This window comes from Piliocolobus tephrosceles, chromosome 17, assembly GCF_002776525.5.
Source record: "Piliocolobus tephrosceles isolate RC106 chromosome 17, ASM277652v3, whole genome shotgun sequence".
Lineage (NCBI taxonomy): Eukaryota > Metazoa > Chordata > Mammalia > Primates > Cercopithecidae > Piliocolobus > Piliocolobus tephrosceles.
In genome coordinates, this window is record NC_045450.1 from 59,912,109 (window position 1) to 59,939,759 (window position 27,651).

Below are 27,651 nucleotides of genomic sequence, written 5' to 3' on the forward strand. Positions count from 1 at the left end.
TGCTTCCAGCCCTGGTTGGGTGGGAGGGGAGCAGGGCATGTTCTTTTTTCTCACCCACAACGCTCTGCCCAGGACCTCCGACGTGGTCGTGGTCGGGGAGTTTGACCAGGGCTCTGATGAGGAGAACATCCAGGTCCTGAAGATCGCCAAGGTACCCAGGCCCCGTGCAGCAGAGGGTAGGGGCAGTGGGCATGGGGGGAGAGCCCTCGGCTGCTTCAGGGACAAGTGCCCAGTGGGGCCGGGTCGGCCTCGTGGTTCCCATTCCGGCCCTGGGGATGGACTGCTCCTTAACGGGCACCAGGGAAGGAGTCTGGGTCCTCGAAGCCTGCAGGTCCTGCCTCCTCCCAGGGCCTCACCCCGGCACTCTGGCCCCCACCCCCAGGTCTTCAGGAGCCCCAGCTTCAGCATTCTGACCATGCGCAATGACATCACCCTGCTGAAGTTGGCCACACCCACCGTCTTCTCCCAGACGGTGTCCGCCGTGTGCCTGCCCAGCGCCGACGATGACTTCCCCGCGGGGACAGTGTGCGTCACCACAGGCTGGGGCAAGACCAAGTACAACGGTGAGGGGCCGCGGGGCTGCCTCTGGGGTCGGGGCTGCCTGGCCGTGGAGTCCCCGTGACCGTTTGGCTCTAAATTCCAACACGTTCTTAACTGTCCCTTTATTTAAAATCCCCAATGCAAATAAAATCCAGGTCGGATCATGAGGAACCTGCACAGGGGGCTTCTGAGTTTAAAATTCCCCAAATGCAAATAAAATCTAGGTCGGATCACGAGGAGCCTCCACAGGGGGCTTCTGAGCGCACCCGGCCGGGTGAGCCCTGCCCTGGCTGACCTCCCTGGAGTCGCAGTGCGGGGCTCCCACCCGGGCAGGGCCGAGGCCCCCTTTGTCCCACAGGTGCTTCTGAGGCTCCAGGGGCCGTACCCAACATCGTGGTGATGGTGCAGGGGAGGGCAGGCGTGTCGGCCCCGGGTCTCTCCCTCCTAAGTGGGCTGGGTGAGCCCAGGGGCCCTGACCCTCCTCCTGTCCTGCAGCCAACAAGATCCCTGACAAGCTGCAGCAGGCGGCCCTGCCCCTCCTGTCCAATGCCGAATGCAGGAAGTTCTGGGGCAGCGAGATCACCGATGAGATGATCTCTGCCGGGGCCAGCGGTGTCTCCTCCTGCAAGGTGAGGCTGGCCCTGCCCAGGCCCTGGCCAGGCGAGTGGGGTGCAGGGGAGGCCCGGGTTCCCCACCCCCTCTGCCCTCATCTGCTAACCTTACTCCTTCCTGATGTCAGAGTCACCTTGTTGCAGAATTCCATGGCCAATGTCAGAGCCAATGGCCCTTGGAGTTGTGCAGTGCACAACCTGGGCAGTGGATCCCAGCAGGCCAGCGGGTTCCAGCAGCCCTTCCTCCCTCACAAGGACCCCTTGGCAAGCCCCACCAGGCTCTTCCTCCTACTGGTCAAACCAGCTTTACTAAGCTTCCATTAAAGGGCCCCATTCCGGGGTGACTCAGGCTTGCAGGGGCATGAACCACACAAGCAACTGCTGGAGTCTTTCCTGACCCAGGCAACAGCACATGCTGAGTCGCTGCTGTGTGTAGGGTCCTGGCCTGGACTCTGGGAACTATGTCCAGTGGCCCCTGGGACCAGTCTGTCTGCGCTGCCAGATCCAAGTCCCCTTCTCCCTCTCCCAAAGGGTGACTCCGGCGGCCTCCTGGTCTGCCAGAAGGACAGAGCCTGGACCCTCGTGGGCATTGTGTCCTGGGGCAGTGGCACCTGCTCCACCTCCAGCCCTGGCGTGTACACCCACGTTACCAAGCTCATACCCTGGGTGCAGGCGATCCTGGCTGCGAACTGAGCCCGTGGCTCCCTCAGACCTTGCTCCCCACAGAACTTCAATCAACCCGTGGAGCACACGTCGGTGCTGTCCGTCTCCTGTTTTGGGGCCTCCAAAGCCTCACTCCGCTCCAGAACTTGGGCCCCCACTGGGCTGGGCTGGGCTAGGCCAGGCATGGGCGGCGTCTGGGAGGACCCTTCCCTAGTCGCCTTTCCCACCACTCAGGCTCCTGTTTCCCGAAGAGTAGCCAGAAACACAGGCAGATAAAAAGGGGTGCAGAGACAGAGGGGGGATGTGGCTGGTGGGGACCGGGAGGACCTTGGCCCCCATCCTCAGCACCTGCCCCCGGGCGGCAGGGTTCTTGCCACCCACCCTTGCTCCCTTGCTCAGGGCCCTGCAAGAGGGCGTGGGCAGTAAGGGGGACGAACTCACTCTGGCCCCACACACCTGCGGTTCCAGGGAATCTTCCCACGGCCACTCCTAGGGCTGCCAGACGTGCTGGAGCCAGGAGCGTTGTCAACGCAAGGACTGCTGATGAGGGGGGTGGTGGCGAGGTGGGCCATGACTGGTGGGCTCAGGGGACAGAATGGGGTCCTTCTGACACCCCATGGCCTTTCTCTGGATCGCTGGGCTTCCCTTTCTCTGCAGTGATTCTTGAAAGTTCGAGGCTCAGGCAGGCTGGGAGCCCCAGGTCAAACACGCCCATCCCCAGCCCCAAATGTCCAGAAGCAAAAAATCGCACTGTGGCATGTTACACGGGGGCACCACATCCTCCATGGCCAGATCCTCCTCCCCTTCCTCCTCACACTCTGCCAGCTGGCTCCCACCCCTCTGGCCACTACCCCCGCTCCCTCAGCCATGCTTGGGGCATCTGTTTCCTCCCTTCCTTAGCCCCCACACCCTGCAGATTCTGCCTCCCGAAGGTTTCCTGCATCCCACCTCTTGCCCACCCCCCACCCCCAGCCCCTGCACCCTCTGCACTTGGGCGGCCTCCTGGGTTTGTGTGTCCCCAGGCCCCACACCCCAATCCACCCCAGTCACTGACTCAGAGCCCATGAAAGCACAGGGCCCCAGGGAGATCCAGCCATCACGTCACAGCACCTGGGGCTTGGAGAGGGACGGACACTCCCTTGGGTGCACAGCGATCAGGGGAGGGGGTTGAGGGCACTGCAGTGGCACCTAAGGACACCATCAACTGCCGGCTGCCCTGCCCCAACCCCAGGCTGCAGGGTGCCCACCATCCACCCTGACTCAGCATCCTATGCAGGGCGTCAATGGGGAGGATACCGTCCCCAGCTCCTGGCAGGTGTCCCTGCGGATCAGAGTGGGGTCCTGCCCATGCAGTGCGGGGGCCCCTGGGTGGTGGCCCAACTAGAGGTGGGGGGAAGTTTAAAACCATTTTTATTAATATATACATACAGACTTGGGTCTCACTATGTGGCCTGACTGGTCTTGAACTCTTGGCCTCAAGTGATCCTCCTGCCTCAGCCTCTCAAAGTGCTAGGATTACACAGCCCTCGCCCCTCAGGTCCCTCCTGCCCTTGTGGGAGTTGCCAGTCCTATCCTCCCAGTGCAAAACTGGCTTCCACTTCTGCAGGGGCTGGGTGGTCACCGCTGCCCACTAGGGGTCAGGTGAAGCGTGAGCTTGAGGAGTTGGGACCCACCAGGTGTCAGGGAATGGCACTCACCCCCTCCTCCCAACCCCAACTACACCCTGCAACCAGCAGGAAAAGGGTCAGAAATGAACTGCAGGCTGCGGAACCAGCACCCCCATTCCCTGGCCACAGGCAGAGCCTGCAGGAGACGCCCACCCCAGGCCGTGCACCCCACCTCCACCTTTGCACATCCTCAGGCCACCCGGATCACAGCTTGGGCAAACCTGGGAGGTCCTGCGCCCTCACTGTGCAGGTGGGGAAACTGAGACCCAAGTGAGAAAGGGATGCCCTGAGATCACCATGAGATTCAGTGGCCAAGCGGGGCTCACCCCCACTGGCCACTTCCCAGGAACCCCCACGAGCGCAAGGACCGTCTGCCACCCTCACTTTCCAGAAGAGCCGCCGTGTGGTGGCCGGGGCGTCTGACCTTGGCTCTCACCCAGAGGCCTTCCAGGTGCTAAGGATGGCTAACGCAAGGCCACACAGGCAGGCAGAGGTGGCTCGTGACGCCACCATGGGACAAACCAGCCTCTGGGAGAGGAGGTGAGTGGATACAGGGGCCCCTGCCCAGCTGGCCTGGGCCTTACCCTGCACCCTTGGCTGCCAGGGCCCATGGGCACCTGCCTCTCCCAGCTGTCTTTTCCTTCCCAAGTGTTAAAGCGTCTGCAAGCATCCTGACAGGTGTCTTCAATGATGAAGTTTTGCTCATTGTAGAAAAACGTGGAAAGATAATCATTAAAAATCACGTGCCACGGGCTGTTCGCCATCAGTCTCCACAGACTCACCTGTCCAGTCCCAGTCCTGTTCCTTTCTCGGTGTACTCCAGGACTCCCCCGTCCCGATGGAGGTCTGGGCTCCCCACTCCTCTCTGCCTCCTTCCCAGGCCTTACAAGGGCCAGGCCTCAGGCTCACAGCTTCCTGAACCAGGCAGGTGAGGCTGCCTGGGGACCTCCTCCTCTCCCCAGCCCCGAGCTGGAAGGTCAGCTCACAGGACGAATGGCGCCCCGGCAGGAATGAAAGCCACTTGCCCCAGCTCCCTCCAGGAATGTGCATGGCAGAGCTGGGGCTGCCACATGAACCCAGGCCTCAGGGCCCTGGCACAGCCCCTGCACCCATGCTTGGCATTTCTCTGCATCCCTCCCTGGACTCCGCCAGGTCAGCGTCTCCCAGGCCCCGGCACCCAGTTCAGGCCTGGCGACACATCCTCTCCCTCCTGCAGGGCAACTCCGCAGCCCTTGGCTGCCAGGAGGGACCCTGGAGGGCATCGTGTCCTGGAGCAGCACCAGCACCAGCACCTCCCGTTCTCACCGGACGTGGATGCCCACATCATGAAGGTCATTCCTGGGACGCTGTGGAGGCTGAGACCCTCCCTACCCCACATCTGTGTACAACACAAAGCCACTGAGAGCAACTGCATACACCTTTACTTCTGTGTCCTCACCAAGGAGGGAAGGCCGAGCATGATGTGGCTGAGCTGAGGGGACAGATGCTGTCATGGGGGCCCCTCTGTAGAGGTAAGATCAGGAGGGCTTGAGGATCACCCAGTACTACCCCCTTCTTCATAGAGATGGGGAAGCCACGGCGCACGCTGACATGCACGATGGTCAGGGCTGGGAGGAGCACCATGGGTTCTGGGCACCCTGGAGCTTCCATCTCGGCTGCGGGCTGCTGGGTGGGGGAGCCACAGGGGACACACACTTGCCCAGGGCAAAGGTCTTCTCCAGGCCCCTCCCTCCCAACTTGGAGGCCAGATCCACGAGTAATTCTGCGTGTGCTTCGGGAGTTCCACAGGCTGGGATGATTCTTTTAAACAGAGTTCTAGATGCGGCCCCTGATGGTGTCCTCAGCTCACAGCAACCTGTCCCCTCCTGCAGCTGCTCCTGCCCCGATCTGCCCTCGCTCCAGACGCCAGTTGTGGGCATGGGCAGGTGCTCGCTGCTGTGGCAGCTCCCTAGGGCTCGAGGGGGCCATGCCCAGGCTGTGCCTTCTGGGCCCCAGACCTTGCAGCTCCGACACTGACCCCAACTCCTCTCTTGGGCCCAGGCTCTGCCCTGGCTCCCAGGGCCTCACCCCACCTGCAGGAGGCACCCGGCCTCAGTGTCCCTTGTTTTTTTTCTGGAGAGACCCACTCCTCCACCCTCCTGGGAGATGCCATGCATGGCACTTGCCCCCGGGTGCCTTCCCTGGAATCGTCACCTGCCCCGGGGTGCTCTCATCTGGCACCCTCAGGCAGCTGCTCTTCATTTTAAAAACTTTATTTAAATGGACCATTAGTCAAATGATTGGAAAACCAATAATGAAAAATAGTTCTAGTTCTTCAGGGTCTTCTCCTGGTAAGGCGGAGGACACACCGAACTGCACTGGCCCTGTCAGGGGACACGGCTCCCTCACGGGGCCAGGCTCAGACCTCGGGGCAGCAAGAGGTCCTGGAGGCTGCAGGGCCCTCACACTCCAGACCCTGCCTGGTGACCCGCCCCGGGCCCGTGGTGCATGCTAGGGAAGGCCACTGGCCGACCCATGGGCTTCGGCTCCTGGGGAGGCACGGCCCCACACCCTGCCCAGTCATAAATATATACAGATTCCTGGGCATCCAGGGCACCAGGCCCAAGGCAGAGCTGGGGTCCTGTCTCTAAGCCTGTGGCGCAGCGACTCTTGAGATGGGAGCCAGGGAGCTGGGACCACCATGCCCCTCCCGCCTCCCTCCTGGGGTCACGGCCCTCAGGCGGCTGCCAGCTGGCCTAGGACGCGGCGGAACTGCTGGGTGCTGTGGCCCAGCTCCTTGACCCTCTCCACCATGTCCTGGGCAGCGGAAGGTGATGGGTACTGCAAGGCGGCGGCCTTGGTGGTGGCCACGATGCCACGCAGGAGGTCGCACAGCAGGTTGCTGTAGTGGGTCACCTGGCTGCGCACGTCAGCAGCCTTGGCCTGCCGGGAAAGTGTGTCCCCAATGAACACCAGCTTGTGGGCGCTAAGGATGACGAATTTGCTGTGTGCCACAAAGATCTTGGGTGGCTGGTTGGTGGCCACGGCGGTGAAGAAGGCGTCCACGGCATTGGTCAGTGTGGTCAGGTTGGCCTCACACTGCTCCAGGTAGAAGAGCAGCAGCTGCCGGTCCGAGGGTCCCAGGCCGCCTGTCCGCCCCGGGGCCAGGGGTTGGGCTGGTGTCCAGTTGGCCAAGTCGTGGTCTATGGGCCGCGATACCTCCTGTTCCAGTCGTTCAAATTGCTTCAGCTGGGGCGGGAGGGAAGCAGGAGCAGGGTTAGGCTCTCGGGCGAGTCAGAACCACAGGCCAAGACCTGGGCACCCTGGGCTGGGCTTCTCTAAAAGGTCTGCTACTCAGAGTGCACGGGACTGTGGGGAAACGCAGTCTCCTCTCCCGGGGACGGGACCCGGCCCATGGCCAGTCTTCTGGAGGTTGTTCAGTTACCTTTCCACCAATCTCCAAAGATCAGACTCCGTGACCTGAACAGTTTTGAAAGGACAAGATGGACAACAGAAATGTGGCTGCCTGGGGGCGGGGGGGGGGGTCACCGTCCTGGCTTGGGTACTGTCCCACGTGACTTGAGACGTGGCACTGGGGAAACTGGCTGAAGGGCGCTGGGGATCCCTCGACCCTATCTTTGCAACTTCCTGTGAATCTATAAATATTTCAAAACAGAAAGTTAAAAAAATTTTCTCCTTAGTTCAAAAGTAACATACACATTATAAAAAGATTCAAATATATTAAACAGAAAAAAGGAAGACATCACCTGTAATCCAACGCCCCTAAATAGAACCTCTGCTACCATCACCTTCCAGAACCACACACGAAAGTTAACATTTCCACTCCTGTGCCTAGGAGTCAGCTGAAGGGGACGACGTGTCCTCACTAAGCCACTGTGGCCCCGGAAATTACCAGCCACACCCAGACTCAGGACAGGTAAGCTCCGTCCCACCCTAGGCGCGAAGCTCCAAGCCACAATGAGCAAAACCAATAGTAAACCTCCCCTCCTAACACTCAGAACCTGGCACTGTCCCCCTCAGGCAGCTATTTGGTGAAATCCTTCATCTCTCCGTTCTCTTAGCCAGTGAGATACATACTCGACTTTTTTTCTTTGAAAAGCTCTGGTGAGGCAGGGTGAGGTGGCCCATGCCTGTGATCTCAGCACTTTGGGAGGCTGAGGCAGGTGAATCACTTGAGTCTGGGAAGTCGAGGCTGCAGTGAGCCCTACGGAGCACAGGCAACAAGCTCTGTGGGTCTTTTTTTTCCCAAAACTATTTTTATTTTTATAAAGAGGGAGTACTGCTCTGTCACCCAGGCTGAAGTGAAGTGGCATGATCTCAGCTCACTGCAACCTCTGCCTCCTAGTTTCAAGCGAATCTCCTGCCTCAGCTGGGATTACAGGCCTGTGCCACCACCTCCGGCTAATTTTTGTATTTTTGGTAAAGACGGGGTTTCACCATATTGGCCAGGCTGGTCTCAAACTCCTGACCACAGATGATTCTCCCACCTCTGCCTCTCAAAGTGCTGGGATTACAGGCGTGCGCCACTGTGCCCAGCCCTTTCTATTCTTTGACAACTCTTAATAGTTATATAATATCCTACTGCACAAATGTCCATACTTTATTAAACCAATACTCTCCTATTAGACACTTTGCGGGTGGAGATTTCAGATTCTTCACCGATACAAAAATGGGGCAATAGATGTTCTCATGAGTAAGTCTCCATGGGCTTGCATTTAACATGGACTTTATGTCCTTGGCTTTGGAATTCTACATCTTTAGAGTTTTTCACATATATTCTTGGCCTTTAATCCAGCTTCTAGCAAGTTATCTAAGTGATTGATCAGATAAGTGCAAAGACTTGTATTCGTCACAGCATTGTTCACAAAAGTAAAACTCTGGGAACAGCCTAAGTGTCCAACAGCAGGGAACTGGTACAGTGCTGGAGGCACGCACAGGAAGGATACAGCACGTGACCACTTCTGAAAACACAGCGATCCCAGAGTTCTCTCTCTACAGACGGAGATATAGACATATATACTGTTGATATTTCAGGAGGTTTTTTTTTTTGAGATGGAGTTTCGCTCTTGTTGCCCAGGCTAGAGTGCAGTGGTGTAATCTCGGCTCACCGCAACCTCTGCCTCCCGGGTTCAAGCAATTCTTCTGCCTCAGCCTCCCAAGTAGCTGGGATTACAGGCATGTGCCACTATGCCCGGCTAATATTTTTGTATTTTTAGTAGAGATGGGGTTTCTCCATGTTGGTCAGGCTGGTCTCGAACTCCTGACCTCAGGTGATCCGCCCGCCTCGACATTCAGGTTTTTAAAACAATTATTAGTTACTTATTTACTTTGAGACAAAGTCTCACCCATCGCCCAGGCTGGAGTGCAGTGGCGCGATCTTGGCTCACTGCAAGCTCCACCTCCTGGGTTCAAATGATTCTATCGCCTCAGCTTCACAAGTAGTTGGGACTACAGGCGCATGCCACCACACCCAGCTAATTTTTGTATTTTTAGTAGAGATGGGGGTTCCACCATGTTGGCCAGGCTGGTCTCAAACTCCTGACCTCAAGTGATCTGCCCGCCTTGGCCTCCCAAAGTGCTAGAATTACAGTTGTGAGCCATTAATTTTTATTAATATATAGAGACTTGGGTCTCACTATGTGGCCCGGCTGGTCTCAAACCCTTGGCCTCAAGTGATCCTCCTGCCTTAGCCTCCCAAAGTGTACAGATTACAGGTGTGACATGTATTCCTTTCTTGGGTGTTGTAAGAGATTTAACAGGGGGTACAGTTAGGTTTTGTTATATGGGTACACTGTATCCAACAGGTAATTTCTCAGCCCTCAGCCCTCCCACCCGGCCACCGTTCTGAGACGTCAATGTCTGGCCTCTCCTGAGTGTCTCTATGTGCCAGGTACTCCCCGGGCATCTTCCACTCTTCACTGATCCTCACCGAACTTTCATGAGACAGCTGCAGCCTCGCCGCTGTGCGTCGTGGGTCTCAGGTCCCCACCTCTGCCACCTCCTTGACGCCCAGAAGGTGGGCGAGGGAGCTTTGACGGGTGATATTTTTATGTTCACTTTGTACTATCCTGTATTTTCACTTTTAAAATTATCTTCATAATCAGAATAAAGCTCCCTTAATATTTTTTTACATACCTCTTTCCTACCCTCAGGAAATGATTCAAAATATGAAGAAAAGTCTATAATATGTCAGCATATAAACACAGCAGTGTATTTATAATAAGGGGCCAGATGTGGTGGCTCACACTGTAATCCTAGCACTTTGGGAGGCCAAGGCAGGTGGATCATTTGAGCCCAGGAGTTTGAGACCAGCCTGGGCAACACGGTGAAACCTTGTCTCTACAAAAAATACAAAAATCAGCTAGGTATGGTGGCAGGCGCCTGTAATCCCAACTACTGGAGAGGCTGAGGCAGGAGAATCACGTGAGCCCAGAAGGTTGAAGCTGCAGTGAGTCGAGATTGCACCACTGTACTCTAGCCTGTGTGACAGAACAAGACTCTGTCTCAAAAAAAAAAAAAAAAAAAACTACTACTAAGGAAGTGTGGGTACAATACAAACATTCAATAGATGCTATGTGGTCTTTGAAGGAATCCACAAAGAATGCTTAACGCCACGGCAGATGCTGGGACAGAAGAGTCGAATGCCCACAGGACACCATCCCGGACATGCAGGGAGCAGCTTGGAGGAAGGAGCAAGACAGAACCAGCCCCGTGCTGAGCCTATGGCAGCTGTGAGGGGTCTATTTTCTGCTCTCACCCGACTCTCTAACGCCCTAAATGTCTCCAACAATTACTCTTGACAACTTTAAAATAAACCAAATGAAAAGATGAAGATGGTCAGGAGGCAGGGGGGTGGTGGGCTGGGCCCAGCTCTGAGAACTACCAGACAATGTGTGGGGAGAAGCTGGGGACCCGGGGTCGGCCCTGTGGGGCAAGAGCTGAGGGCTCAGGGGGTCAGTGGGCAAGGCAGGGCCTTGCTCTGCTCCAGGGCCTCACCTGCTGCAGCTCCAGCTGGCTCTTGCCCTGCCGCGTGATGCTGCCCTTTTCCAGCAGCTCCTTCTGGGTCTTTTCAAACTCCTCCTTCCCCTGGAGGGGAGAGACAGGGGCTGCACTGAGGCCACTTCTCTTCTGAGCCAGAAGAGCAGGCCAGCCCCGTGGGGGCGCACTGAGCTGAGTGGCCACCAGGTGGTGCTGCGCGCGCGCGCACACGCACACACGCACGCACGCACGCACGCACACACAGACACACAAAACAGGCTGGCACATGCAGGGGCAGACGCAGACACAGACACACATCCCCCAGGCTGACACGTGGGGACACATACACACACCCCCTCAAGCTGGCCCATGTGGGGACCGCCCCACATACACATACATAGGCTGGCACATGCAGGGACAGATAAGGTGGCTTCCTAGGAAGCAGCCCTGGCCGCCCCTTTCACCGCCTGCCAGTCCAGGAAGAGACTGGGCATAGGGTTGGCCACCTGCAGAAAGGCCACAAGCTCCACCCTGCCTGCCTAGGCTCCCACACCAGGAATCAAACCCAATCTCTCCCTGTTGGCCTAAAGGCCTGGCCACCTGTTCCCTGCCCCGGATGCCTCTCTGGCCCAGCTCAGCCTGGAATGTTCCTCACCGGGACTCCCACCCGGCTGGCACCCAGGCCTCTGCTCCAGGGCCTGGCCCGGGAGGAGCAGTCCCAGCCACCTCCTACCACCTCCTGCTGCTCCCCCACCCTCGGAGGATCTTTCTCTGCGTACACATTTCTGCAGATCTGTCTCCCAACACACAACAGTCACTGCTGCTGGTCACCGGAGACACCAGCCCGAGGGACTCAACGAAGGACTCGATGACACGGCCACGCTAGCACGTGGGGCCATTGTGGGGTGAGGAAGGTCAGAGTGAGAGGAGGGTACAGGCCCTTGCCAGGGACCAGGCCCAGCTGGGAACAAATCTCCCCCTAAGTGCGGGAGCCCCGTGTGGCAGAAGAGGAGCCGGGACCGGGCAGGCGGCACCCACCTGCAGGTGGACGTAGTCATAGTCCTCCATCCAGCCCCCCTCGCTGTTCTCGTACTGCCCATCTGGCGAGTCCGGGGAGGTGAACTTAGGGGGTGAGGGCAGGGGCCGTGACTGGATGCTGCTGGTCTTGTCAGTGGGGTTGGGGTGCAGGGTGCCACCCCCCTCGGGCCCCGGAGCAGGGGCCTTGGTCCGTCTGAAGAGCAGCGAGGCATTGCCGTGCAGGAAGGAGGCCAGCTGCTTGGCGTCCTCGGGCACAGCCCGCGAGCACGCCACCAGCCGGTCCAGGTCCTCAGGGGTGGCTCCAGGGCCTCCCCGGCCAGCGTCGAGAGCCTGACCGTGTGCCACCAGCGTCTGGTGCACGTCCTCCATCTTCTGCAGTTGCCGGCTAAGCTTGGCATGCAGGGCGCGGTCAGATGTGTGGGCAGCATTGCCCACGGCGCTGCGGGCAAACTCCAGCAGCTCGTGGACGGCACTCTGGACGGCAGCCACAGCAGCCTGCAGGTCCTGCACCAGCGGCTCCTGTGGCTCAGTAGGGTTACGCCAACTCCCAGTCCCACCGGCGCTGCCTGCCAGGTCCAGAAGGTGGGCAACGGTGGTGCTCACACCCTGCTGCAGCCGTGCCAGGGCCTCCACGGCAACTTCCAGCTCCATGGGTTCCCGGCCCGGCCCCGCCACCTCCAAGGAGGATGCAGACTGGCTGCTACGTGTGCTGCCAGTGCTGGAGGCCGAAAGGCGCTTGCCATCTGCCGGGGCTTCACGTTCAGCTGGGGGAGGCACCGCATAGACACCGTTGTCAACCGCGCCACCATCGGCCACCTCAGGAGGAAGCACCCGTTCACGGGGCACATCATACAGGGTGCCTGGGCCAGGCCGCCGCAAGCCAGGGGGCACGTCGTAGAGGTCAGGAGCCGGGGGCGGCACATCATACACGTCCTCGGCCGGCGGGGAGTCTGGAGGGGGCACAGCCAGGACCAGTGGGGTGCGGGCGGGGTCAAAAGGCTTGGCCTTGGCGAAGGCGGGGGGCACATCGTAGGTCTCCTCACGGAGCAGCGGGCCATCAGGCACATCCTTGCTCACCGATGGAGGAACGTCATAGACCTGGAGAACAAGCGGCAGTCAAGGCTGTCCATCCGTCCATCTGCCCACCCCAGAGGCTGGGGGCAGTACCCAGCCACACACATGTACACACACAGGCACACACACAGCCCCGGCACACACATCCTTCACGATTCCCATCCATGACAGCTCTGGGACGAGCCGGCTCCAGAGCCAGGTGACCACCGCTGTACCTGAAGGTGGGAGAGCTTCCTCTCAAGGAATTACACGTGTTAATTCACATAATTGTGTCACCTCAGACTCACTGAAAGGTTAGCTCTCATACTGCCACCGCCACCACCATCATATCATGATTTCATCACCACCACCACGTGTGAACTTTCCACTCTGCAGCAGGCGTGTGACTGAGCTCTGCGCGTATTATCGGGGACCAAATTCTGGTTGGCCCCGGACAGTCCTGGTTTGTCCCTGATGCTCCCACATAATTACTAGTCCCCCCTTCACTCTTGGATGTATCTCAGGTGACATGACACACCCTGTGGTCACCTTGCAGATACCCTCTCAGGAGCTCATGGGGAAGGCCTTGCCACAGGCGGTTCTGCAGACGAGGAAGCTGAGGCTCAAAAGAGAGCTCGGTTTCCTCTTGTGTCAACGATCCAGTGAGGAGCAGAACTCGGGTCTGGAGCCAGTCTCTTCCTGCCGCCACCCCAAGCCCTGAAGACACTGGTCAGCACCCCAGTGCACACACCCAGACGCCCCACAGTCTCAGCCTGGCCCTGGCATTTGCTCACCGCGTGGTGGCTGGACAGTGGCAGGCCCTTCTCCACGCTGGGGGGCACGTCATACACCTCCAGCAACGGGTCTCGGCCATTGGGACCCTTGACAGCCATGGGGGGCGTGTCATACACCTGGGGGCAGAAACAGTGCAGGGTTAATGGCGCGGGGGAATGGGAAAGGCAGAAACCCTGCAGCACCGCCCCCAGGCCTGGCCAGGGCTGAGAAGATGCAGCTCCTTGCCCAGGGTCAAGCAGAGGCACAGACTCGCCGCCCTGCCCTCCCCCTGCTGCACACCCCACACCTACCTCCTGGCCATACTGGCTGGGAAGCAGCCCCCGAACCGGGGGCACGTCATAGATGTCCTGTGACCCCGGGGCCAGCAGGTGTCGCGGGATGTCGTACTCGTCCTGCTCCGGCTGGGCGGCCTCATATACGTAGCCCTGCCCCACGCGGGTGGGCACCACCACCTGGGAGCAGAGAGCTGACTTCACTGCTGCCCTCGAACCGGCCCTCAGGGAGGCTCCACTCACACCTGGGAGCCACGTCCTTTTGGGAGGTGGGCAGGGCACACCAGGTGGAAGGGACGCGGCTCCCCAAGGATGCCAGTTCTTACCCCCTCTGCACCCTCTGACCTTCCTCCAGCAGAACGCAGTGCTGGGTACAGCAAGAACCCCGGGTTTTATTCAGAGCGGCCCAGTCCTGGGCCAGGACACCACCATCTCTACAGCCTGCTGACCCGGAAGGCTCCACAGACGAGTATGGGTGTGAGCTGATGACGGTGGGGGACACCGGTGGGGTGAGGGGCTGGGGCCCTGGCTCTGGAGGGCACTACCCACAGGCAAGGAACCCCCCGTGACTGGGGCGCCCAGCCCCGCAGGACGAGAGGTCACGTCGGAGGCCTCGGAGCCTGCTGCCCACACCACCCAGCTGTAGCCTCCTCAGAAGGATCGGCCCAGCAGGGGACTGCGTCCAGCCCAGGACCAGACAGAGCCTAGCACCCCCTGCCCCACAGCACAACATGGGGAGACTCTGGAGGACAGGAGCAGAGGGGCAAGCTGAGCGTGTGCTGGGGGGGACAGCAGCTGGAACCAAGGCTGCCCCGCCTTGCCGCGCCTGCCCCGGGGGAGCTGCCTGCAGCAGGTAAGATCCCCAGCGACCTGAAAGGATGAGGCTTAGTGGGGGAGGCAGGTCCAGGGCCAGCCCTTCCCTCCCCAGGCTCTCTCACCCTGGTCCAGAGCCCGGGGCGGCCAAGGCAGGCAGCACAAGGGCCTGCCCAGGGCCATGCTGCCCCTCACCAGCAATGGCCTGAAGGGGGTAGGGGCCATGCCAGGCAGCCTCGTTCCCCAAAGGCCTCCCTGCCTTGGGGAGGACAAGGCCTCCCTGGTGGGATTCTCCAGCCCCTGGCACACTGCGCCCACACGCCTCCACCACCAGGCTCCCTGTTCAGCTCTCTCCACTGAAAGACCTTTTGTTCCCTCATCAAAGGGGATGTCTGGGACAGGGTTGACTCAGGGCCTCCCTGCACATCCCCCAAGGCAGCAGAGCCAAAGCAGCCTCTCCCTCGGGCCCAGTGCCCCTGAACCCCGAGAGGCCCTCCCAATGCAGGCAGGCAGCCAGCCCTGCTCACTGAGGGTGCTGTGAGGCGGTGCAGGGCATGGGGGCGTCAGAGGCGCCCAGCGCCCCCCAGCAGCCCCAGGCCTGGCAGAGCCCCCCGCAGCGCAGCAGAGCTGGGCCCACTGGGTCTCCAGCTGGGGGCCTCTGCGGGGCCACCCCCCTCCAGTGTGTCTGAGAGTGGATTTGGCGGCCGCCTCTCCAGACTCATCTCCCTCCACGCGCTCCAGACTTGAGTCGCCTCCAGAACTATTTTTAGACGCGGGGACCTGCCAACAGTGGGGCAGGCGGGGCGGAGGGACGTGGCAGGTTGGCTGGGCCTTGAGGCATGGCCTAAGGCTTCTCTAGGCCTCCCAGCCTCCGAAAGGCAGGTGGGGACCCAGCCCCAAGGCTCAGCCAGGACCCAGCACCAGCAGGAGGGAGGCGTGAGCATCCTCCAAGAGCACCCCGCCGGTGGCCGTCCCAACCTCATGCGGTGAGGCCCAGGGGTGCAGCTGGACCCGGGCCAGCCTCCTTAGGCAAACAGCCGCCTGCCACTCTTGGAGCTGAGTCGGGTGGCAGCAGGCAGCCACAGTGACCAAATGTTTCTGTTAGAAAAACAGAGCAAGGCAGCCACCAGTGGAAAAAGCTCGTTAGGCGAATGACACTGCTAATCACAGGCCACCCTGCTACACACCTGAGACCCCACCAGCAGGCCCTGGAGGTCCCCTGGGGGTTAGGGGAACACAGCCAGAGCCCAGGAGGAGGGGACAGAGGCACAGACACTGACATAAGACCCACATGGTGCCGGGCGCGGTGGCTCAAGCCTGTAATCCCAGCACTTTGGAAGGCCGAGACGGGCGGATCATGAGGTCAGGAGATCGAGACCATCCTGGCTAAAACGGTGAAACCCCGTCTCTACTAAAGGAAAAAAAAACAAAACAAAAAACTAGCCGGGCGATGTGGCGGGCGCCTGTAGTCCCAGCTACTCGGGAGGCTGAGGCAGGAGAATGGTGTAAACCCAGGAGGCAGAGCTTGCAGTGAGCTGAGATCTGGCCACTGCACTCCAGTCTGGGTGACAGAGCGAGACCCCGTCTCAAAACAAAAAAAAAAAAAAAAGACCCACATGGTCTCTGACACACACGCCTCATACAAGCAGAGAAAACACAACACAGGCCAACTGCCAGGTGCACGCACAGAACCCAAGCAACACCAGGGCCAGGGTGCTGCCCCTCTCCTCCCCTAGGATCAGGCATCAAGCAGGGGGACGACTGAGCTCAGGAACACATCCCAGACTCCCGGTCAGGGTCCAAGAGGCAGGCGTCAGGTCGGAAGAAGGGGACAAGGTGGGCCCCCACCCTGGAGCTCAGTGGCTGGTCTCCCCCTTCTGCAAAATGGGTGTCACCCCTGACCTGGGCTGGCTCCTGGCTCTGGCATCCCCAGGTCCCCATTCAGGAGCCTCGTTTCCTCCTCGGGAAATGGAGCACCACAGGAGCGCTGTGACCACAGCCACCGGGACACACCCAAGTGCGAGGGGCTCACCCGACCTGGGTCATGGTGGCCTGAGGGGCCAACACCACAGCCCGCTCCCCTCCCTCCCCAGCTCCAGGCCCCCCGGCTTGAGGTCCCAGCACATGGGGGCCTGGGGCAAGATGAAGCTTCTAGGGCGAGGAGGGTGAAACTCAGGCCCAAAAGGACCGCGTGCACACATGACCCCACGCCATGCCTGTCTCCTTGGGCACTGACCAGGGTCATGACCTGAGTGACCTCCCACAGATGCCTTCCCCCGGGGAGTCCCACCTGCCCATGAAAGAGCCTACGCCCTCAGATTCCTACAGCCCACACCCGGCCCAAAGAGTCTCGATGCCGGTGTGGCCCTCACTTCTCCCCCAGCCATACGGGCCACCAGGCTCCCACCTCAGCACCCGCTGGACCCTGCTCCAGGCCCCAGGGGTCTGACGCTCCTGGCCACTACCCTTGTCACTCACCCTCTTGGCTTCCTGAGAGCCAGTGTCCATCCCGCCCACACGCCGTCCTGGCAAGGGCTCCTTGTCAGTCCAGCCAACCACTACCCTGGAACTGGGAGACTCAGTTTCCCAGGCATTTGAGGGGCAGGCCTGAGGCTTAAAGGGGAGGATATGGAGGTTCGGACACAGATGTCCCGCAGCCAGGTGTTACTGCCGTGCCACTGTACTGAAGACACGAGCAACTGGAAACTGCCCAGGGCCTGTTCCAGCAGAGGGGGCAACCCAGCGAAGTCCAAGGCGGCTTAGGGAGAAGCTTTAAGAATGCAACAAGCCGGGCGCAGTGGCTCACGCCTGTAATCGCAGCACTTTGGGAGGCCGAGGCGGGCGGATCACAAGGTCAGGAGATCGAGACCACGGTGAAACCCCGTCTCTACTAAAAATACAAAAAATTAGCCAGGCGCCCGCCACCGCGCCTGTAGTCCCAGCTACTAGGGAGGCTGAGGCAGGAGAATGGCGTGAACCCAGGAGGCGGGGCTTGCAGTGAGCCGAGATTGCGCCACTGCACTCCAGCCTGGTGGACAGAGTGAGACTCCATCTCAAAAAAAACAAAAAAAAGAATGCAACAAAATTCTTTTGATATCTAATGTTGGATTTTCAACTTTGAAATGCAAAACTACATGTACAAATCTGTGAAACACAGGGCAGCGATTGGAAAATTTCACCTCCAGACTTTTCCATACATTATGCATTTTCGACAGCAAACAAGCATTGCTTTTGTGACCATAAAATACAAGCAGATACAATCAAGACTGGGGGAGGTTTCCTAGGGGAGAGCAACTGGGCCCAGGACGTAGGGCTCTCCTTCCTGGGCCATCAGCCAGGTCAGGGCCTTTGGGGCACAGGCCTGGGCAGCTCTACCAGTGGGCATGGACGGAGAAGGACCCAGTTGGTTGAGCCCCTGATGCAATTGAGAGCAGGCCCCTTGCCAGAGAGGGAAACAGAATAGCTGCCAAAAGAAAGGCTCGAGGCCAGGCTCTGTCTGGGGTCTCGCTGCTGCTCCGCGGCCCACAGGGCTTCCAGCTGCACCAGGACAAGCTTCACTGCAAAGGCAGGAGAGGAGGAGAGGGGGTGTGCCTGACCTTGGGGCATGTGGAGCGTGGACTGTGTGTGTGTGTGTGCATATGCACATGCATTTTGCACGTTTGTGGGATACTGGTGGGTGCACATGCTTTGTATGTGTGGACGTACACGTGTCTGTGTGGGGTGTGTATGCACGTGTTTACACATACGGGGTTTGGGTGTGCACGTGTTCATGCATATGATGTGTGCATGTGTGGGCGTATACGTGTGTCCATTTGTGGGGTATGGGATGCAGATATGTGCATATATTCATGCACATTCAGGTAGCACGTGTGTGTGTTCGTGCATATGGTGTGTGCATGGGTGTCTGTACCTGTGGGGTACAGGTATCATGCCCGTGTGTTCATCTGTGTGGAGTGTGGGTATACATGGACCATGGTCTGGGGCTCCCCCACAGGACGCTGCTCCCTGCCGCCTCCCCAGGGGTAACAGGACCCTGCTCCTCTTGCTAAAGCCAGTGTGGGAGCGGCCCCACCCAGGCAGCCTCATGCCAGCCAGGCTCACGTCTGACCAGATGGCTGAAGGAGCAGGTAGAGCAGGAAGCGGGAGCCAGTGACCCAGGTTCCCCTGGTGGCCAGGCTTGGTGGCCCAAGTCCATGGAGTCCCACCTGCCAGTGTCCTCCGGCCACACCTCCTGGGTACCAGGCCACCCATGGCAGGGGTGGAGGTGACTCCCTGCTGACTTGCTGCCCAGCTGGCACCAATGTCTCCACCTTAGCCCTAGGCTGAGTGTCCGCTTGGCCAGTGTCTCTCCAGACACAGGCGGCTCTAGACGGGACACAGCAAAAACAAGGCTTGGCCTGGGTCCTGGGAAGCTGACCCCAAACAGCCTGGGCTGCTATGTCCCCAGGAGTGCTGAGACAGCAGCATGGGCTGGGTTTCTCAGGTCCTCCTGGTGAGCCCTAAGAAGCAGGCAGGAAAAGACGAGAGACCCTGAGATACCCTCTCCATGTCTAGGCCTGGAAACTCCACACCCCAGCTCTCGAGGGGGCTTTGGCACAAGGGGAGTGGACCAATCAAAGGTGAGAAAAGGTTGCTCCTGCTGCAGCCAGTGGCCCTTGCCGCCCTCTCCAGTTCTGACTCCTTCCTACGGGCAGCTGAGCTTGGGAGGCAGGGGGCCTGTGGCCTTGGGGAGTGGGCTCAGGGTCTGGAGGCCAGAGGTATTGTTCCCAGGCCCAGCATCCCACTGGCAAGAGCTCAGGAGGCTCTCAGAGTAGCCCTCCTCTAGCAATTCCAGGGGCAGTGTCCTCCCAGGAGTCACATCCAGATCACCGTAAGCACCCACTGGACCCTAGCATCCCCCATAAGAGGAGAGGGGTTGGCCCGTGGAGGCAGGGGCGGTCAGAAGATGTGCTGGAACCCCATCTAGAGGCTGACACGTAAACCCAGAGGGCAGGGCGTGAACATGAAGTAGCTGGCCTCTCCTTCGCAGGGGCCCATGTGCCAAGCCCTGCCTGCCCGCTGGAATGCCTCAACATTCTGATCCCTGTGGTGACACCGCTACTCAGATCGGCTTGGCTGAGGCCAGCTGGGCGTCTCTCCTCTGGGTCCATTCACATCCATCTTCCCCAGACAAATGAACACTCCCCAAACACTCACTTCCCATTTTGACCCCAGACCAAACACACAGCCACGCCTGGACGGCCAGTGACTGAGGGTGGCTGGGCCCTTCTGTGCCCAGAAACCAGGGCCTGGGCCTATACCCGTGGGGCTGCATGACTGTGCCAGGACAGCCTTACCTTTGCCGGGGGCTTCGTGCCCTCCCAGCTGCGTGTGTCCATGGACGGGGGGACCTGGTAGATGTCATGCCCCATCCCAGCAGAAGGTGGCACCTGGTAAATGTCCTGGGCGGGGCCTCCAGGCCCTGGGGGCACTTGATACAGGTCTGTGGCGGGGCTGGGAAACTGGTGATGGGGCGTCTGCTTCGAGAAGGTGGATGTCTGCTTGGCTGGGGGCGACTGGAACTGAGGGCTGGGACCCGGGGCTTGGTAGAGGCCTTGCTGAGCCTTGCTGGGAGTGGGCACCAGGTAGACACTGTCAGGCTGGGGCTGGTAGGTGGTGGGGAGCATGGGCGTGTACTGGGAGGCTGGAGGCGCCGGGGTATGGAGGCCAGGCTGAGACTGGGCCGGGATGGTGGGAGGGCCGGGGCCAGGCCCTGCTGGCTTCTTATCATACATGCCCACCAAGATCTTGAGGCGGTTCCCAGGAACGATGCCCTGGCGCCCATGCAGCGAGCAGAGCCACCAGCCGTCCAGGCCCTGCGTGTCCTGCTCCAGCACCGTCATGATGTCACCCTTTCGGAAGGACAGCTCATCCGGGGACTCGGCCACGTTGTCATAGAGGGCTTTAGCCAGCACGTTCTGGGGAGAGAGGACACAGGTGTGAGACCAGGAGGATGTGCATGGGGCGTCGGGGGATCCCCAGCTCCTGCCCCATCTGGGGAGGTGCCCAGCTTTGACACTGGGAAAAGAGCTTAGTGGAGTTTGTGGTGAGATCATTGTGCCTTTGCCTCCAATGTCTCCACCTGTTCCCCAGCAGAAAGGCCCAGCTGATCCTGGCCTTTCTTTCAACTGCACCTGTAGAGCACCTCAAAATCCTCTTGACCACTGCCACCACCAAAACTCCAGGGATGACCCTCAAGATACCCCTAAAAGCCCCACCCAAGGCCACTCTGCTACCTGGAACAACACAGGGAGAGCGGCAGTAACGACGACAATGCTGCCAAGTTAAAACAAATAGCAAATGGTTCTCTCTTGAGATGCACAAAAATAATCTGACAAAAAGGACAGCTTCTTAGGATAAAAAATGAACAAAAATGAAAGGAAGCTTCCTTAACAAAGTCCATCTACCCAAAATCCAAAAAGTCAGTAATTAATTTAGAAACTTCAAACACCTTCCCCAAGGCTGGGAAGCAAACAGGAGGCACGCCCTCCCGGTCCTGGCCCCATTGCCCTCAGCAAACCCTCCCAGGGCAGGGCACGTCCTCCACGTGGCCCAGGAGCCAAGCAATCCGACAGGGACTTGGAAGAGGCTGTTGGATCAGAGGCATGAGGGCGATGGTGAGGGCAGGTGCAGAGCCTTGCTGGGACACAAGAGCCCAGGCAGGGAGGCCTCGCAGTTTCCCGCCACGCCCATGCGTCCTCGCCCCTGCTGCTGCTGCCACCCCATCGAGCTGCCAGGCGCAAGATGGGCCCAGAGAGACAGAGGGTCCCTGGCTGGAGGGTGTGGTCGGTTCCAGCAGAAGGCACGTGTGAGGGAGGCACGGGGTGAGACAAGGCCAGGGCTGCAGCCCCTCCTAGGGCGGCCGAAGGCTGCATGGGTTCCACAGGGGCCCCAGACTTCACACACAGGGAAGTCGAGTCTGAGAAAAGTGCCAGGCCGGCTGCGTGGTGACCCGACTGGGCTCCAGCCACCCCACCAGCCTGGTCTCAGGTCTGGGCTGCCCTGCAGAGTCCCTCCTTGGAGTCTCCTGGGGTCTTAGACGTGCAGCCTGGTGGAGACTGACTCAGAAATGGGACCTCGGTTCTGGCCAACCAGTAGCTGTGTGACCATCCCCACTTGGGCCCAAGTTCCATTTTCTGGACTCCATCGGCAAGGAGTGAAACAAGGAAGAAAGGGCCACGCCTCCTTGGGCAGAAACAGGAAGCCGGAGCCTGGGCCTTGGGGCAGAGTGGGGGTGACACCTCTTCCAAGTCCCTAGGGCCCAGCCTCCCCTACACCAGCAGGGACTGACAGACCCCTCTGAGCTCCGTCTCCCTGGCCGGCATCAGAGGGCGATGGTAAGCAGCCTGAGTAGAGAGTAGGTACCCCAGGTCCCAGGAGCAGACATGCAGACCCCACGGCTCATTTGCCCTGGGTGGGCGTCATCAGCTGGGACCTATTTCTCCAGAGCAGCTAGGAGCCTCCAGTCCCTAAAAGGGCCAGAGGCTACTGTGTGGGGAGCCAGGAGGAGCAAGGCCCAAGGGAGGGGCCAGGGGGCAGCTCGGAGAAGGCAGGCCCAGGTGGAGTCACATCAGAGCCAAGGTGAGCGCAAGGGCAGAGGCCCTGGATGGCTGCAACACTGTTCACACCACAATTACAACAGAATGAAAAAGGAACTCAAGTGAAAAGCACGCCTCAAGAAAACATCCTGTGAAACGTAAAGACAGGAGAGGGTCAGGACGACTCCAGAGATATCTGAGACAATGGAGACACTTTCTCTTCCTGTTTTTCAGGAATGAGTGTTTCTTGCTTTGGGGCTGAAAAAAATACGCAAAAAGAAAAAAAAGAAAACAGTGGACTGTGTCCCAGGCTCTGAGGCAGAATGGGACAGGCACTGCGGCAGGTCAGGGGCCAGAGCCCCACAGAGGAGCGGGAGGGTGGGGGCTGTCCTGCAGCCCACCCGTGCTCAGGGCCCCCATCCCAGGCAGCCAGCAAGACAAGCATTTCCCAAATATGGTCTGCAGCCTGCCTCTGGGAATCACAGCCCATCAGGGGGCGGGTCACCCTCCCCCAGTGACCCTACACACCATAGAGCTGCCCCTCCAGGTCCCCCAGCCCCTGCCCTGGTGACCACAGGAAGTGCCAGCAGAGTGAGTCACAGGAAAATTCCCCTCCAGCCAAGTCAGAGAAGGTGGGGGTTTAGACAGAGGGGACCGCCCTGCGAAGGCCCCTCACCTCCTAGAAGGGCAGCCCAGGAAAGGCTGGCAGAGGCCCCGCCAGGCAGGGCCAGGCACTCAGGAAGACTGAGGGAGCACAGGCAGGGAGGCCGAGGGCTCTGCAGAGGGAAGGGCCCGGCAGGGAGGGAAAGTCCGCCCCAGGTGAGCGGCTGTGGCCTCTGGCCTCAAGGTCCAACCCTTCCTGGAATGAGCTCACTGATTGGCCGCAGCCCAGTCTGGGGCCACGGAAGCCAGGCTGGGAAGCACCTCACAGGCTGGGCACGTGGCACCAGGCGCCTGGCACCAGGAGCTCCCCCGCCTGCGTCAGCTGGTGTGCTCCCGCCCAGCCTGAGCTCTGGACGCTGCTGCTGCTGGTACACAACCGACCACTCCAGCTGGCCAGGGCCTCGCCTCTCTGGGTCTCTCTGCCTCCCCGTCTGTTCCCCAAGGACACGCACTCCTTCCTCCTCACTAGGCAGTAGCTAAGACTCAGACCTGGGCCCCGCTGTGGGACTTCGGGCGAATCCCTTAGCCTCTCTGAGCACCTAGATCCTCTCTGCTGGATGACAGCCCTGGTTTCATAGGGTCCTGCTCTATCGCCCATTAGCACGATCATGGCTCTCACAGCATCCACCTCCCAGGCTCAAGCGATCCTCCCACCTCAGCCTCCCAGGTAGCTAGGACTACAGGCACGTACCACTATGCCCAGCTAATTTTGTGTAGAGATGGGGTCTCCTCATGTTGCCCAGGCTGTTCTCAAACTCTTGGGCTCAAGTGATCCTCCAGCTTCGGACTCCCAAAGTGCTGGGATTAAAGGCGTGAGCCCCTGTGCCCAGTGCACACTGTTCTTTTAACAAAAGATTCGCCTGGCCCTTGCTTCGGCCGGGCTCCGCAGAGATAGCGCAGGCCTAGTGGACAAGGCCTCTGTCTGAACCGGCCCTATACTGTAGTGGGACAGAAAGACAGCAAACAATTTGCTCTCATGGGGAAGAAAGTGGGGTGCCAAAAATAATGTGGGAGAAGGCCTTTGCATACAGGTTCAGAGACGGCCTCCCCGAAGAGACGACATTCCACAGGATTCCTGTCTGGGAAGAGCATAGGGCAGAGGAAGGGCCTCAGCCAGGGGGCTGGAGCAGGGAGGCAGGCTGTGACCCTGGAGTGGCAGAAGGACTCACGCCACAGACTCCATGGATGATGCGTGCACAGCTCAGTGAACGTCATCCACACAACCAGCTTCCCATGGCCAGATAAGCCCAGACGAGCAAAGCGCACACCACCTCAAGCATTCCTGCTCTGGACATGCTCGCAGGCCCCCCAGCGGCCTCTCCCGGAACCCCTGCCATGCTCCAAACTAGAGGAGAGGCCAGTCTCCCTAAGCCTACTTTCCTGGCCTCCTGCACTGCTGGGCCTAGGGCATGACCCAAGCTGGGCCAGTCAGGTGCTCCTGCCCAAGTTCTCAAGGGATACAACTGTGACCTCAGATGGGGTGCAAAGCCAGTCCAGGTGGACACTGTCAGTCACCTGTGTCCAAGACACAGTGGAGGCTGCTGAGTCTCTGGTACCTCACTCCTGCCACACCCCACTCCCACTTCAGGACCTGCTGGACTATCATCCCGTCCAGGAAGGCTCCTCCTGGGACACCCCCTTCCCTTGGCCCCCACCTCACAGTACCACCCAGCATGTCCTGACATAGCCCGATTCACACCCTTGGACCCCAGGCACCTGGGACAAGAGGACAAGTCTACCTCCTTCAGAAGGGTAGCTCCAGGATATGTGCACCAGAGGAACCTAGGAAGGCCCTTGACGGCTCGCTCATCCCAGAGGGCAGGGCCAGAGGAGGAGATCCCCAGCCTGATGCCAGCACTCCCCAAACAATATCCCAGCTGTTGTACATGGGAGCTGACAGGACTGCCCCACAGGCTCTGCCTGGCTCTGAGAATGGCCCTCATTGTGTCCCTGGGACCTGCCTGGGCACCAGATCCACCCGGGCTGGGCAGGCAGGCCCTGAGAAGCAGAGCGGCTGGGACCAGGGCTGTGGGTGGCACACGTCAGGGAGAGCTGCAGCCGTCGGATGGGTGTTGGGTTCTCCTCATTGGCTCTGCCAGCTGCCTTGGAAGCCCTGGACATGCTGTGGCTGTCCCCAAACTCTGACTCTGGGTTGGGGGGAAGCTGGTGTCGGGGAGTGGTAAGGGGAGATGCTGCTGCTCCAAGGAGCCTTCCCTGGGTGCCTGAAGGGACAACCGAGGAGTTCTCAGGAGCGGGAACAGCCCGAGCCAACTGCAGAGAACACCGCAGGTATCACCGCTGACCAAACCCTCTCTGCCAGGCCTGGTTCACATCTGGCCTGCACCCTTTCACCCAGCAAATGTGACCTCAGCACAGCACCCACAAGCCAGCACAAGGTGGGAGCTGGGAGAAAATGGCAAGAACTCCTGGTCTCTGCCCAAGACCCCGGGGTTGGGGGCAGACAAGGAAACGGGTAATACCACCACAGTTGTCACTAGGTTCACAACAGTAAGAACAGCACAGTTCCTCCCTGCCGGAGGCAGAGCTCTTTCCCTCACAGCCACCAGCTCATTTAACCCTCAACACAACCCCATAAGACAGAAATACCTCCATCTTATTAGACAGGAAAAACAAGGCTCAGAAGCTCCCTGACAGTCCAGGGTCACTGAGTCCAGAAGCAGCAGAGGCCAACCCCGTGCTGAGACACAGTAGAGCTGGGTGGCTCCACTTTATCTCCACCCAGGGGTGATGCCTGGGTTCGTGGAAACCATGAGAGGAAATGTCACGGGCCTTTCCCACCCCTCCTGTCCACACCCCCAACACACACATGCACCCGCCCCAGCACAGAGCCTCACACACAGCAGGCACTTGGGAAACACTGGTTTCTTTCATACCCAGAACCGTCACAAACTTGGGCCAAGTTTATTTCTGGAGCATTCTATTTGCTTGTCCCAAAGAGCCTCCATGGCCAACGGATGCAGGCCCAATGAGCGTGTGCCCAACTGGCCACCCGCACCCGGGACCCACCTGGAGGGGTCCTGATCACCCCACTTGGCCCTGGCCTCAAGCTCTGAGGGGCACCTCCTCTTCCCTCCTCCACGTCCCCATCCTGGGTGGAACACCAGGACCTCCCAGTTTAGTGGCATCTTCCCCTAATACTCCCACAGACAACTGGGTGGCCAGGGTCTGGGCTCAAGTCCTGGGTGCCCGGGTGGCAGGCAGCATGGGCATGGGCAGATCACACAGCCTGTGTGCGGGGCCCACGGTCCACAGCCACCCCAGGGGAGCATGGCTCCTGTCCTGCCCGCCTTAGTAGGGCGTGAAACCTCGGAGAGGATGAGGCAGGGAAGGTGTGCAGGCCCTCAGCCCCACGCGTGACACTCAGCAGCAGGAGGGAATAAAAAGCCACCTGTGGGGTAGCCACTGCCAAGGGTGCCCCGACACAAGCACAGAGCACAGCCTGGTTTTCACTGCAGCGCCACAGCAGATGCCTTTATGCCCAGGCCAGCTATGGTCTGGAAGCACGCCCCAGCCCCTCCTCCTGCCAGGGCATCCCAGGCACTGTCCCTAAGAGGCTGGGCAGAGGAGGTGGCACAGGGAGGGCCCTCTCGCTTCAGGACATGGAACCTGCAACCCAAAACACCCCACGGACAGTGGGGACAGCTGGCAGGCCCCAGGCCTGTACCCCTGCAGGCAGGATCAGCGGGGTTCACTCAAGTGGACTTGCTGGAGCTCATGCTTGTGATTCGGACTTTTGGCAGAGAGTTCAGTGTGAGGCTGACCCCTGACTTCAGAGACAGCACCAGGCCCAGAATAGGGGTAGCTCCCACCTCCAACCCCAACTGTGTCATCAAGGAGGCTGGACCCACCCCTTCACCCTATTTCTGCCCCAGACTAGCACCTAGAGGTGGGAGGAAGTCAGGGCAGCAAGACGCAGGTGGAGTCAGGGCCTCTCCTGTACTCAGAGGGTCAGGAAGGGCCTGACAGAGGGCAGAGCGCCACACTCTTACAGGGAGACCACCCTGCAGCCCCTTTTCTGGGGGCTGAAGAAGAGGCTTGCCCAGTGTCTTTGCTGGACAAACATCCCTATGACCCAACCCCCATGCCCCACACTTCAAGTCTGACTCCAATACTGCCTCCTCCAAGAAGCCCCCCTGGAGCGCACCTCCCCTGCTGGTTGGTTCTAGCTGCTTCAGCTGGCTGTGGGCTCCTGAGGGCAAGGGAAGAAGTTGTCCAGGCTCAGGAGAAAAGGGTGGTAGGACCTACTAAAGGGACAGTAGATACCAGCAGAGTGCCACAAAGGTATAGCCTTGGAACCAGAGGGTCCCTACCAAGTTGATAATCCCAAAACAGCATAGTGGTCCCCCTAGGACCAGAGCTCCCTCAATCCCAGACTGGGAATTCAGAAGCCACACGTGGTGCTGCACTGGGGGCCATGTCAGGAGACCAGGTTCTAGATCCAGTTCTGAGGACAACTAACTGTCTCTCTGTACTTCAGTGTCCCCATCTGCACCATCCGTATAATGGGAAAGGGGCTTGAAGAGCTGTCTCAGGGCCCTTCCTGCACAGACAGGAGGCCCTAGTGGCACTGTCCTTATTTCCATCCCTCGCCCAGACCTGGGGCCATGGTACCAGTCCATAGTGCTCACCCTCCTGCTCGGACAAACAGTAACGGCCAGAGGCTCCAAGCCTCCTGCCCCAGCCCAAGGTGACTTTCCTGGCAGAACCTGGAACTGCCCTGCCCTGCCTCCACCCAGCTCCCAGGCAAGCAGTGCCAGCAGGAAGCGTCAGCAGCTCCTCCCCAAAGCTCCTTTCCCCACAGCCCCGCCGCCCCGGTACCTGGGCCCCGATTTTCCAGGCACCCCGACATCTGCTCTCACAGACCAGCCAGTCCCCACCACCCAACTCTCCACCGAGGGAAAGGAATGGGCACAAGAGGGGGCGTGCCCCGGCCCAGGGGGATGGGAAACATCTCACCTGG

The 27,651-nt window shown here is 59.7% G+C and overlaps 2 protein-coding genes across 3 annotated transcripts in view; one reads left to right on the forward strand and one right to left on the reverse strand.

Annotated features, from left to right (window-relative positions):
• LOC111536153 (chymotrypsinogen B2-like) overlaps window positions 1-1,844 on the forward strand; it is a 3,361-nt gene extending 1,517 nt beyond the window's left edge. The window contains 4 exon segments of the mRNA XM_026456451.1: window positions 73-151; window positions 302-563; window positions 1,036-1,169; window positions 1,683-1,844. Of these exon segments, the coding sequence (XP_026312236.1) occupies window positions 73-151; window positions 302-563; window positions 1,036-1,169; window positions 1,683-1,844 (637 nt within the window).
• Window positions 1,845-5,715: 3,871 nt separating this feature from the next.
• Window positions 5,716-27,651, reverse strand: part of BCAR1 (BCAR1 scaffold protein, Cas family member) — a 36,844-nt gene continuing 14,908 nt past the window's right edge. The window contains exons 2-7 of one of the 2 annotated variants that reach the window (XM_023202449.2): window positions 19,767-20,387; window positions 13,636-13,797; window positions 13,345-13,461; window positions 11,498-12,595; window positions 10,478-10,567; window positions 5,716-6,709 (exon numbers count right to left, since the gene is read on the reverse strand). In XM_023202449.2, the coding sequence (XP_023058217.1) occupies window positions 6,197-6,709; window positions 10,478-10,567; window positions 11,498-12,595; window positions 13,345-13,461; window positions 13,636-13,797; window positions 19,767-20,312 (2,526 nt within the window). In that variant the 5' untranslated portion in view covers window positions 20,313-20,387 and the 3' untranslated portion in view covers window positions 5,716-6,196. The remainder of the gene's footprint in view (window positions 6,710-10,477; window positions 10,568-11,497; window positions 12,596-13,344; window positions 13,462-13,635; window positions 13,798-19,766; window positions 20,388-27,651) is intronic. The other variant, XM_023202448.2, reaches the window with a different exon arrangement.